The 13341-nt window shown below is 36.3% G+C and overlaps 1 protein-coding gene across 1 annotated transcript in view; it reads left to right on the top strand.

The window, feature by feature from the left end:
- Positions 1-4578, top strand: part of LOC139129110 (uncharacterized) — a 36394-nt gene extending 31816 nt beyond the window's left edge. The window contains exons 2-3 of the mRNA XM_070694765.1: positions 3039-3293; positions 3727-4578. Of these exons, the coding sequence (XP_070550866.1) occupies positions 3039-3293; positions 3727-3869 (398 nt within the window). The 3' untranslated portion in view covers positions 3870-4578. The remainder of the gene's footprint in view (positions 1-3038; positions 3294-3726) is intronic.
- The last annotated feature ends 8763 nt before the right edge of the window (positions 4579-13341 follow it).

Raw genomic sequence — 13341 nt, 5'->3', positions numbered from 1 at the left:
AAATATGACGTTAAACTTGTTCAATAATCATTTCCATTTATTTATTCATTTACTCTATCTAGTCTGTATCGTTCTTTGCTATCAATTTAAGTGACATTTGTTTGCGCGTTTTGACATACTAAATATCTTGAACAAAAAGATTGGCCGCAGCCTGACCGACAACGACAACTCTCGATAGTATTGTACGATTACAAGGCTCTGTACAGTGTTTATCTATAAAAAAATAACGTGTAACACGTCAACAGTGTCCTGAACACCGTAAGGCCAGATTTTCCCAGAATAGATTTTTAAAAACAAAACTTTTCGGGATCAGACGTAAGACAGCTGAGAATGTTTTGTTCTGTTTTAATTATAGGTGGTCGCCTTTAAATTAGTGCGGGTTACACCAAAAGAGTTGGTCATGGCTCATAAATCGTGTTCATGTCAGAGGAGACACTGATGCGGTCGTTGGCATATGATCACAAAGTATGCACAGCATATACTTAAACTGTAAATAAATTTGTTAAAGTGGCTTAAGCTTTTGTTATTATACTATCATTCTTATACGTACTTTGATCAGCCCGAATTTTGGCTCTATAAAAATAGAATTAATTTACCGAGCTGATTTGCACATATTCTGTAAGTCTGCTTTCATAGGGCTTAATGTACATTCAAACATCAAAATTAACAACAGCCAGCAATTCCCACTGTACCTTCAAGGGATTTTTTTCAATTTTCACTGAATTGTCTGCACTACAGAAAGGAAGAAAAAAATCTATTGTAGTTGTAAAAGAATGTTTTGTAGCTTCTGAAAAAAAATAATGTGCTTGTTTGTCACGTTTTTACTGTGCGTATATCATCCCTCACTACTTTTTATGTTTGGATCAACATTGCCCTTTGCAAACCAATGAGCTGTATTTTTCTAGTGACCTAGCTGTCTTGCATTCTTGTGCGCAGACTCAGTAGAGCTAAAACGAACAACTTAGAGGGTCAGATCCCTTGTTTTGAATTGAATGCGGAGTCGAGTTTTTCTCGATGTCAGATTTGCTCCAGTTGCTTTTTTTCAGTCATTTTAGAATGGGGAAAATAACAAACAGAAAGGTTGGTTGTCACCGACAGTTAATTTTAGGGTTTATTTGCCCCGAAAAATGAGTCAGTGTCTGTTCACTGAATTCAAAAACCGGGCCTATTGACACCACAGCTTGCTTCAATGCTTGTGCAGTCTGCACTGAACACGTTTCTGTGACAGTAAAGTCCAATTTTTCGTGTCAATTTTGCTATCAGAATTATTTTCAGAGTGTTATGGACATTCATATGATGCACAAAAACTTCAGTTTGTCTCCTTTTCTCAATCGTACAGAGATGATGTGACACAGAAACCTTATCGGGCTAGGGCAATGAACTTTTGTGAACGTAACTCTCAACTGGCTGATAGGCTTTCATATGCAAAATCAGCGTACGGAAATTTATGCGTGGTATTGTTTCAACAGCATTTTATTGAAGTAGTTCAAAAAGTATCAAAATCGAACTAAAATTAGTTTCATGCGTTTCACTTTTTTCATATCATTATTTTTACTTCCGGGTTTACGAAGCTCTAAAAAGTCTAGGGTCGGGGGGATAAAATTGGGGTAGGTCGGGTAATCGGACAGCACATATTTTTTTTTGGCCCTACATCACATATTTTTTTTCAAAACCATAATTCACATAATAATAGTACAATCTTGAAATCCTCGCATGTATTTCCATAAGATTGGTTGTCTAAAATTTACTTTGATGAGGTTTTTTGGTCCCTGCAGACAAAGTCTTGGGGACTTATTATTTGGGCTCCATCAGTACCCCAATGTATGTTTGCACGTCACTTTTTTCGCGATATAGTGATACAAGATGTTTGTCAGGGGCCAATATACATAAGTTTCATATATGGGGCCCTAACTCAGACATGGGTAAATGGATCAAGGTTATTTCAGACATACATAGGCATACATGAATTTTTATTGTGATACAAAAATAACTGAAACCAAAGTTCTTCTCAGAGTGTGCCTACAGAAAATTGTCAAATGTTGGTAGAGAACACACATTAATATAATTTTTGCCTTGCAAGCCAAATGTGGCTGCCATCAGTGAGAACACATAATTATGCACTTCAATTGATAGACCAAGTCTGTTGCCAAGGAATGATAAAGTAACATGTTAGGTATAATATGACTTATTAACATGAATGCTAAACTGTCTTCAAAAGTTGGATGATATACTATAAAACGGAATACATTAGCTGTAATTGAGGTTTCTTTGACATAGCAGACCATTTTCAGCCAATATTTCTAATATGAGCCACACTGAAACTGCTGTCATAAAAGAAGACCTTTGTGCTTGGTGTCTGGTGTTGTGTGCTGAAGACCTCTTCCAGAAGTCTTCATGTCTATAGTAGCTTCAGAGACAATTGTCTCTATATTTTTCATGTTTAGCACTGTGACACAGACGTGTGTGAATTTCTTTCATATTGGATACAAGGGCAATGATCTATGTTAGGCATATGTATATTGATTTTGTTGTGATACGATCCAATATGGCTGCCTAGCAGAGATTTTGTTATGATTTTTTCATGTGAATTTCTTTCAAATTGGGTACAAGGGCATTGATTGATGCCTTACATATATGCATGTTGATTTTGTTGTGATATGATCCAATATGGGCACCTGGCAGCCATTTTGGTACAATGTTTTGTGTTTTATGGCATAATACAGATATGTCTCAACTGATTTTTTTCAAATTTGGCAAAGGGGCATGATTTATGCCATACACATACAACTACCACATGCACACATTTCTCTGCTCAATTACAACTGATATCCCAAGTACAAGTGGGGACTATGTCCTTGACAGTGACTTGTTTTAATCAAGATTTCCCCGCTGTGCATCATTTAAGCCAATAGGTCAAAATGTCACTTAAGCAGATGTCAAAGATATTTGAAAACAACATATTCATACTGCTATTTTAGACCGTACTAAAAGATTCATTAGCAACAATTTAATTTGATTTGTCTTCATGTTTCTTTCAGAGACAAAGGTGACATTGACACGTGCTGTCAAGAGTGTAATTGTCGCTTATGCGTCAACTTCAGCCCAGATTTCAGCTGACCAGGTATCCTGTGCTGGGAGACACAATTTTTGGAGTGTCAAACAAGAAGTGCTGGAGAAGGATGGGGAGGGAGATGTGATTTGTACAAGGCAGAAACCACTTCAACTGTATGAGCATCTGATCAAAGAGTTTACACCACCAGGATCATGGATGCTTGATGGAATCTGTGGTGCAGGTGAGATACAAAACAAAATACATCACACCACAGTCCACCCAAATGTTGTCACAATCAGGTTACTGGCTAATTGACATCGTCATTGTTTTCCCGATAGCAATTAAAGAGTGGTAGCCAATACCACCTTAATGAACATTTAGCACTGATGTCGTTTTTCCAGCAGTATATTTTATATTACATCAAGTCATGGGAATGACAGGTATAGACACATTGTTTTGAACTATGTACACTAATTCAAAGACCACATTGTTTGCAATGATATACATATTTTCATTTACTACTTACTCTTTTAGTTTGGAACACATACCTGACTGCAGACAGGAAAGAGTTGCATACATAAGGATACAATTCAAACAAAAGTGATCAAAATGATGTATTACTGCAAGGCAAATCAATGTATTAACATTTACCAAAAAGAAAATGTATTTTTCAGGCACTGCTGTAATCGCTGGCCTGTTGAATGATGTCAGTGTAGTGGGAATTGATACCGATGAAAGATGTATCTCTCACTGCAAAGTGAGATGTGAATCTCTTCTTGGACTTGTAGACTCAGGAGATATGTCTGATATGGAGTAGTCTTATTATTAGCTCACATTTGGTAGGTGTAGGTGCATCCTGGGCTGTAGATGGAATTTTGGTCAAATTGTAGTGTCATATTTCCTGCTAGTTTGTAATCAATTTCGATGCAGAAAAACACGTGTTATTTTTAAACGGCAGAACATTTTCATATTTGTAACAAGCCACACTGAAAGGGTTATGCTACCATAAGAAAAAAACATTTGTACTTAGTGTCTGGTGTTGTACTGTGTAATTTGGTAATGCATAATGTATTTGGTAATGTTTTTCGTAATGTACACATGTATGTGCAGTTGAAACAACAGTTACTTTTTAACCATGTGGCCTGCTGTGAACTTTATTTACACATAATACCTCCGTAGTGGTCTGGGAAATAATGCCAACATAGATAAATTCTTCATTATTTATTTTAAATAAATCTTGAAAGTTTTTTGTGAGTGCTTTACTTGAAAAGAAGTACACAGAGTTAATATTATAAATTTGGTGAACTTTACAGTAATAAGCTCGAACAGGTCAGTTGACACCAAGCAAAATTTAGCGAAACTTAGAAATACTTAAATTAACTTTTTCCACCAGTAGTTCCTTTGGGCTACCATTTTTTGAAGTTCAGTTCGCCCATACATTTGTTCTATGTTGAGCTGATTTTTCTGTGAAGGATAGTGTTTCATTATAAACAAGACAATAAAAGATTTTTTTAATATTCTGTTTATGAAGTGTATCTTTTTTGTTTCCTTTGCACGAAATTTCTTGCATGGATGGGTGTGTCCCTTGCACGAAATTTCTTGCACAGATGGGTGTGTCCCTTGCAAGAAATTTCTTACATGGATGGTTGTGTCCCTTGCAATTGTTTTGCATCTGTGGGTGTGTCCCTTGCAAGAACTTTCTTGCATGGATGGGTGTGTCTGTTGCAAGAAATTTCTTGCATGGATGGGTGTGTCTGTGCAAGAAATTTCTTGCATGGATGGGTGTGTCCCTTCTAAGAAATTTCTTGCATGGATGGGTGTGTCCCTTGCAAGAAATTTCTTGCATGGATGGTGTGTTCCCTTGCAAGACATTTCTTGCATGGATGGGTGTGTCCCTTGCAAGAAATTTCTTGCATGGATGGGTGTGTCCCTTGCAAGACATTTCTTGCATGGATGGGTGTGTCCCTTGTAAGAAATTTCTTGCATGGTTGGGAGTGTCCCTTGCAAGACATTTCTTGCATGGATTGGTGTGTCCCTTGTAAGAATATTTGCATGGTTGGTTGTGTCTGTTGCAAGAAATTTCTTGATTTGTATGAGAACTAACTTTGAATTACCACATAAACGAAACAAGTCCCATGTGTTTTAGTGTAAAACCTGTAAATCTATTTCATAATGGCCATCGATGCTTTTTATGCAACAATTATAGGCTTTACAGTACAAAACCCATTAAGTGTAAGATAACACACAAAATATTGGTTTGAAAACCATAAATGTCACATTGTGATTTTTTCGTTGTGAATTTTTCTGTGATTGAGTACAGATATCAACATTTCTTTGAAATTTTGAATTTTAATTTAAACAAATTTGTGATCAGTTTTACATTTGTAATTTGTAAAAATGTTTACACCATTGATCATTGTTGATTTTTTCACCATACTTGAAAGTATGAGATTTCTTGCCAAATGCTTTAAATTAATGTTTTCCTCATAAATATCAGCAATGGAATATGCAAAGGCAACTAAAGCAAAAATTACTTCTCCAAATCTGAACATCTTCATAATTTAACTGATATTTTACTTTTTTAAATGAAAATTCATGAAATTTCAGGTTTTCGGCTAAAGGGAAATCGTTTTCGTGCTGTTATTTATAAGATTAATGGTATCTCCTTTGTACTTTAGAAAAGTAAAATTTGATGTGAATATAGTGTCCCAGAAGCCAACAAACCAACAATGTACACATTTAAATACAATTCATACATTTTTATTATTTTATGTTCACCGCGGGGCTGCTTCGTTAATATGAATACACAGAGCAGATCAAGTGGTACGAGGTCAAAGATAAAGACATTCAGGTACAGCCCGTCTGTCAGCAACTAAAACGACAATGTTCATTTGCTGCCAAAACTCAGTATAGTACGACATTTAAAATTGTTCCCGCTTGGAAAGTACGTAACCACACATTTTCTGGCTTTTTATCTTTAAAAATAATTGCGACGTCTTTTACTTTCGACGGTTTGACGAACAACATTCCGCTCAGTACAGATTAGTAAATGAGGGTGAAATTTTATTCAGTGAAAATTGTGCCAATCTCTCCTCTGTTCCAACAAAAAACGTAATGTATTGCTCTGACCGAGTAATGCAAGTACAATTTTGCTACATAACCATAGAATGAAGCCGTCATTGACAACGTAAACACAATTTTGACCAAAAGACTGTGAGTGGTAAAATTAAATATGGAATAGTAATACAGAAAATTGAGAGAAATGTTAGTTGCAATTTGGGATTAAGAATAGAATGTAGAAGGAGACATAGAAAGTCGAGTTTTTAAATTGAGTATAGAATTGTACACTGTAAATTATTCTGGCTTGAAATAACCGCTTGGTTTGTAGATGGTTTGCGGGTAACCAGTGTGTATATTATTTGAAATATTTCGGTTTGCCCGTAATCCACGAATACTTTTGGTTTGAAGTCATGCCACAACACAGAGTATGAATGGTGTGTCTTCATACCAAGACATAGGTGGCTTATTGCCAAGCCCGTCATGGCATAAATTTAAGCCGAATGGCTTCTTTTTAATATAATTTAAGTTTGAGCCACTGGCATCACTGTTTTGTTTATATACCGACAAATTTATTGGCTCATCTTTAAGTCAACAACAAGTGGCAACTTTTTGGGCATGGTATAAGTTTAAACCATTCAAGCACTTGAAATAAATCGGCCTATTTTCAAGCCATTGTCATGACAGTCACTGGTTAATCTCTAAACTGGAATTGTACATTACGACAATACATTAATAACAGCGAGGACGATTCAGAAAGATCAGCTTTTAACTTGTGGTGATACTATTATCTCTGCGTGCAGTGCGTATTGCACATATATGGCACGGTTTTCACTTGTGAGCAATGTTCGTTCGATCGACTAAGTAGAGGATGTAGTCGGGTCGGAAGGTAGGGTTCCCATGCACCCCATGGATGTATTTTTTAACCTACATTTTTGTAATCCTTAGGGTCTATATTTAATGAATTTTGATGTTCCCAAAATCAAATCGTGTCCCATGGGGTTCATTTAGCGCCATCTTTGCCGCCATCTTGGCCGCCATCTTGGATTTCAACAATGGGGTAGGGGTCACGTATCTACCGCTCGACGGAAACAGAAACAATAAAATACTATAAACGTTACATTTTTAGAAAGCCAAGATCATGGCCTTTTCATTGATATATAACTTAATAGGGATTAATTAATATTCGAACGTCGATTAGACTTTATATCGGTCATTGGCCGTAAATCGTAAAATTTGCGAAATTTCACACCCAATAATTAAGTTCCCGTTCCTCCAACAATTTTTCATGAGGTATTTATATATTTTTTGGAAGAACTCAGTGCAATAAACAAGAAAAACAACATTAAAAGTATGTGTCTTGAGATTTAGTGGGTGCATGAGCTTGTTTTCTTATTACGCGGTATGCCACATATCCGTGTGTAACATAAGGGGTAGGGGTAATGTTTCCCTTTCTGTTTCGAATCATGAACGATGAAACCATGAATATGTTACATTTTTTGAAAGTGCTGCATCAGACCTTCTAAAAATATATAGATTTATGGGGAAAAGTTGCATATTTAAAGGTTACAAAGCTTAAACCTTTCGGTTTGTGTAGATTTTAAGTGATTTTTTAAGAACGAAATTACAACATATGGGGTAGGGGTAATGTTTCCCTTTCTGCCTCGAATCATCAATTACGAAACCATATAAATGTTATACTGTTTGAAAGTTCTGAAATGGGCCTTACCAACCATGTATAGTTTTATTGGGAAAATCCATATTTTAAACTTACAAAGCTTATGCCTTTCAGTTGGTGTCAATTTTAAGTGATTTTTAAAGGACGAAATTACAATATACGGGGTAGGGGTAATGTTTCCCTTTCTGCCTCGAACCATGAATTACGAAACCATATAAATGTTATACTGTTTGAAAGCTCTGAAGTTGGCCTTTCCAAGCATGTATAGTTTTATTGGGAAAAGTCCATATTTGAAAGTTACAAAGCTTAAACCTTTCAGTTTGTGTCAATTTTAAGTCATTTTTTTAAACAAAATTTTAATATAAGGGGTAGGGGTAATATTTCCCGTTCTGCCTTGAACCATGAATTATGAAACTATATAAATGTTATATCGTTTGAAAGCTCTGAAGTGGCCTTTCCAAACATGTATAGTTTTATTGGGAAAAATCCATATTTTAAAGTTACAAAGCTTATGCCTTTCATTTGTGTCAATTTTAAGTGATTTTTTAAACAAATTATAATATAAGGGGTAGGGGTAATGTTTCCCGTTCTGCCTTGAACCATGAATTATGAAACCATATAAATGTTATATTGTTTGAAAGCTCTGAAATTGGCCTTTCCAAACATGTATAGTTTCATTGGGGAAAGTTGCATATTTGAAAGTTACAAAGCTTAAGCCGTTCAGTTTGTGTCAATTTTAAGTGATTTTTGAACAATATGCACAAAACAGTTAGTCCGTTGGCCAGGTATCGAATCATCCGCTCTAAGGCATTTTACCCACTATGATTTTCTGTTAGCTAGTATTCTCAGCTGTCATAATCTGCTTATTTTCCATTTAACTGATGGTGTGTGAGAGTGTAACGACTTGTTTGTGAAGGGCTGTCACGCCCTCCGTAGTAAAATAGGAATGGGTTAGGGGTAACATATTTACCGCTAGTCGGAAACAAATACAAAAAGTACTATAAACAATACATTCTTAGAAAGCCCAGATATAATCTTTTTACTTTTTTGATAATTATTCGACTTTAGATGGCGCCAATATTCCGTATGTACATGGCGGTCAGCAGCTGAATCATTCACATAACGAACGTTGATATGGCCTAAAACTTCGGTAAATTCATTCAAGCAAACTCTTGTTTGATTAAGTTGATAGTTTTCCTTTCTTTTTTATTTCGAGTATTTGCCATGGCATGACTGAAACGAACCTTGAAACGAAGGCTGTACGTATCTATATTAGTCCGAGCCTGAGCGTGATCTGAGAGCTAACAGATCCGCAGATAATGCGAACGATCGCAACCGTTACCAACAGACTCATTATGAAGAGCCATGCCCCAAAACGCCCAACCAAACTTGGCACTAATCATGATCCCAGTCCATTTCGAGCCGGGCTTTAAGGGAAGTGCGGTGGCCTTTGAAAGACCCTTTGGTTTGGTTTTGTACCGTAGTATAGGAAGAAAACCCGACCTGTCGTCGTTGCTGTGAATGTTTGTGTTGTTTTTAGCTTCTTTTTTTTCCTATTTGAAGAATCGTCTTTGCAGCCTTCCATCCTGCGTTCTGTGTAGCGAGTGTCTTCGATCGCTCTCTTAAGTTTGTGATGTACAACTGTCTTGAGTCCCGGTGCTTTATTGGGTGTAGAGGTAAATAGTTAGAGATCAGGGTGATAAATTGGTTGCCGCAGTGTCTTTCCAGGTGTTGCCACTTTTGAAGGAATTCAACACTCGGTATTTTGGCCTGGTAAGTATTCTTTAAGGTGTACCTGTAGGCTACGTGGTACTGAATAGGGGCCACTTAGGTTTCAACACATTCGATACTCTTGGCTTTCGCTTATATCCCGTTGTATGAGTAACTGGGATAGGAAATGGGAAAGGCTTAATTAATATCCATCTTTGCTAATATTAATTCTCGTTTGGCTTACAGATGGCCACCTCTACTTGTTTCGGTGAAAATTTGACTTTCAATTGGACAAAACATTGAGTATGACTTTCTTCTGTGTGTTATTTAGGCCTATGAAAAATATGAAAATTGCATATATGTTGTTGTCAAATATCTCAAATCTTAGATTGTAAGAGATAGGCTTAGGCTTCCCTGTAATCATACAAATGAGTTAAATGGGAATTTATTGGAGTAGATTACAGTAATCGAAGTGAATGGTTGACACTATAGAAAGACTTATCTCGGATTGCGGGGACCTAACTATAAAAGAACAGCACAGAATACTTGCCGGATGTATTGACTGTTCATGTATAGTACAGTCTAGTACAACATGGAATGTAAAACATACAAATCAAAGAAGTGGCAAATTCTCTCAACTTTTCGCAAAGTTTATATTCCATCATTACTATCAGGATTAGGATTTTCCCTATCTATAAATAAGCTATTACTTGATTACACCTTGATTCAGCATGACTAACATTTTGCATTTGCCACGCAACCAGCCATGCCCGTCCCTGGGATCGCGAACAATGCCTTTAACGAAGCTTTTGAACGCTTTTTGTGAATTGTGTAAGAATGTCCTCTCTGTGGAGTATAATGTGTGAAGCCGTTGTCTAGCTCGCTTGACTCTGATGATTATGTTGACTTATTTTTTCTCAGCTCCTGGTGGCTGATCTAGCTCGAAAGTTAGATCAATCTAGTCTCTCTGATTCGATCATGCTGGTGGGAATGGTATCTTCAAGCATTGACCCTAAAACGTCCGTTTGTAGGGTCTTTGCTTCAAAGACGTCAGGGTCTAACATTGATTAAATGTCATCCATGATAAGAAACTAATGATAGATTCACTCACAAGGCATTTTAAACATTGAGGTGTCAATGGGAATATAAGCCTTTTTAGTCATTTTCTGAGGTTTGTCTCGCCTTCTTATTGCTTGGTGTAGAGAGTGTTTGTTCGCCTTCTGTTTACTATTTAGTTGCGTAATTTGAATGCGTTCTGTGACATTTGGCTTTTCGGGTTTTAGTTCCAGAATTATTTAGCTATTGAATTTTAGTACCCAGTCGAAAATGTAATCCTCATTGGGAGTATATAGTGTTCTGCGTTGTAAAATAATTTCGAAAAATTGGTTATGATCTCTTGTTTTCTGGTAAGGAAGGTAAAGTGTTGTCGATCCATCTTATCTTATTATGGAGAAGCTATATCACATAGTCACATACACGCATGTCATGGAGGTAGGACGCACAGTGAGATCGCTCGTCCAATGTTGCTCTGTTTTTCGCTACCAAATGTCTTCGTATACCTGAAAACCTTTTGTTATACATTCTGAAGCACTGTTTGACAACTTCAACCAGTAAAAGATGCCGAGAAAACCAGCAAAGAAGCATGAAGCTACCAAATTGAGTACAAGTAGCGATCACAGTCCAGAGCCAAAGCAAACCAAGATGGCCGACACTGGAGACTTCTGTCCGCACAGCCAAACAGAGAACAAAGACATTCAAAGTCAGCTGTCTGAAATTCTTCAAACTCTGTATTTTTCGCCTTCAGAAACGGATTGTTCGCTTAATTACCTTTTCTCATTTCATTGCTCATTCCGAACCTCTGTTTTACAAACTGAATATTTTAGATATCTACAAACTGAGTAAATATTGTACTTGTATGTTTGTTTATGATTTGAAACATAACAATCTTCCTCATACAGTTGAACACTATTTTGAGATTCCAAAGCACTCGTATCCAACACGATTAACACAAGTTGAAAATTTTCGTATTCCAGGCTCAAATTTGACAATTTCACAACATAACATTAGGTATGCAGCTGTGAAACACTGGAATTCGCTGCCTGACTATCTCAAACAATTGTCAAGTAGACAAGTTTTCAAGTCTGCATTGAAACATCACTTACTGAATTTACATTAAATCTGTGTTTGTTTCTATCCTCCATCACACTTAAGCTTGTACCGAATAGTTATTAGTATACTCACGGGCCATGAACTCGACTAGTCCTTTTAGACTATTTTCATGGCCCCCACCAGATTTTACAATATTGCAATGTTCTTTTCTTTTCTTTGACTTTGTACAATTTCAGTAATACACAGTTTCTGATAATTTTCATTATTGTACATACTGTGAAGCATCTGGTGAAATAAAGCATTCATTCATTCATTCATTCATTCATATTGTGGATTAATGGTGATTGGTTTTCAGCGATAAAAGATTCTCTCGTGTTCCCGTGTGGTATTAAAAGTAACACTATTAATAGTGAGCTCTGATTTGCCCAGACGGTCACGTGACTGTGCATGTATTTACTATATACTGTAAAGTTGGCCATTCCTATCTCCAAAGTGGGTTTCTTTCACATTGTTTGTATTTTCATCACAAGTTTCAATATACTGATATAATATAGCGATAAACAACCCCTATAAGTTGGGTACACCACTCCACTCGAGCTCGGTTTTGACCATTTCACTCCTTATACAAACGACTGAAGTTCGTGCGTTTACCGGTCGAAACCGTATGGTATCCTCTCAAAGTGGTGCTTTATTGCTTATATATCTTTCGCGATACAATTAAAGAAAAGGGATTGATTGTTGCTGCTGTCATATAAACTTTGCATGACGACTATGACATCCAATTTAGTGTTTGTGGGTTTGGAATATATAATTTTTGACATATTATAGCTGTTAACTTTCTTTCCCTAATTTGAGTTATTGAAATGAGTAAAACGTCTTTTATTAACCACCATTTTAGCTTTTTAGTGCTATTTAATGCCTATAGAGTATTTTTCTATGTTCCTTTTAACAAGTAAATGTCAGTAAAGAAACACAAACTTTTGAGTTTAGGCATTGTCACTGCATAATTTTGAGTTTACCCCATCAAGCCATATCTTGTTGGAAAAACAACTGGCGTTAGTGTTTCAGAGATATGATATTTATGTGGCTTCCTTATTCGCTGCGTTTGGTAGGAGAGGAAACATTACCCTACCCCTATCCTTAAATGTATATTATAGAGCGATGTACGGCATACCATATATTAGGTAAACAATCGACGCACCCCATAAGTCTCAAGAAGATACACTCTTTAATGTTTTTACTTCTCTATTGCATTAAGTTCTTTCAAATGATATATAAATACCTTGTAAAAATTGTTTGGAGGAACATGAACTTAATTATTGGGTTTGAAATTAAGCAAATTTTACAATTTACATTTCATGTCCGTTATAAAATCTAATCGATGTTTGAATATCGATTATCCCCATTTAGTTGTATACCAATGGTAAGGGGATTATCTGGGCTTTCTAAGAATGTATTGTTTATGGTACTTTTTTGTTTTTGTTTCCGACTAGCGGTAAATATGTTACCCCTAACCCATTCCTATTTTACTACTGAGGGCGTGACAGCCCTTCACAAACAAGTCGTTACACTCTCACACACCATCAGTTAAATGGAAAATAAGCAGATTATGACAGCTGAGAATACTAGCTAACAGAAAATCATTGTGGGTAAAATGCCTAAGGGGGGATGATTTCGATACCTGGCCAACGGACTAACTGTTTTGTGCATATTGTTCAAAAAATCACTTAAAATT

This window comes from Ptychodera flava, unplaced genomic scaffold, assembly GCF_041260155.1.
Source record: "Ptychodera flava strain L36383 unplaced genomic scaffold, AS_Pfla_20210202 Scaffold_92__1_contigs__length_404208_pilon, whole genome shotgun sequence".
Classification (NCBI taxonomy): Eukaryota; Metazoa; Hemichordata; class Enteropneusta; family Ptychoderidae; genus Ptychodera; species Ptychodera flava.
The sequence above is the reverse complement of the archived record's forward strand: the minus strand, read 5'-3'. Positions and strand labels throughout refer to the sequence as shown.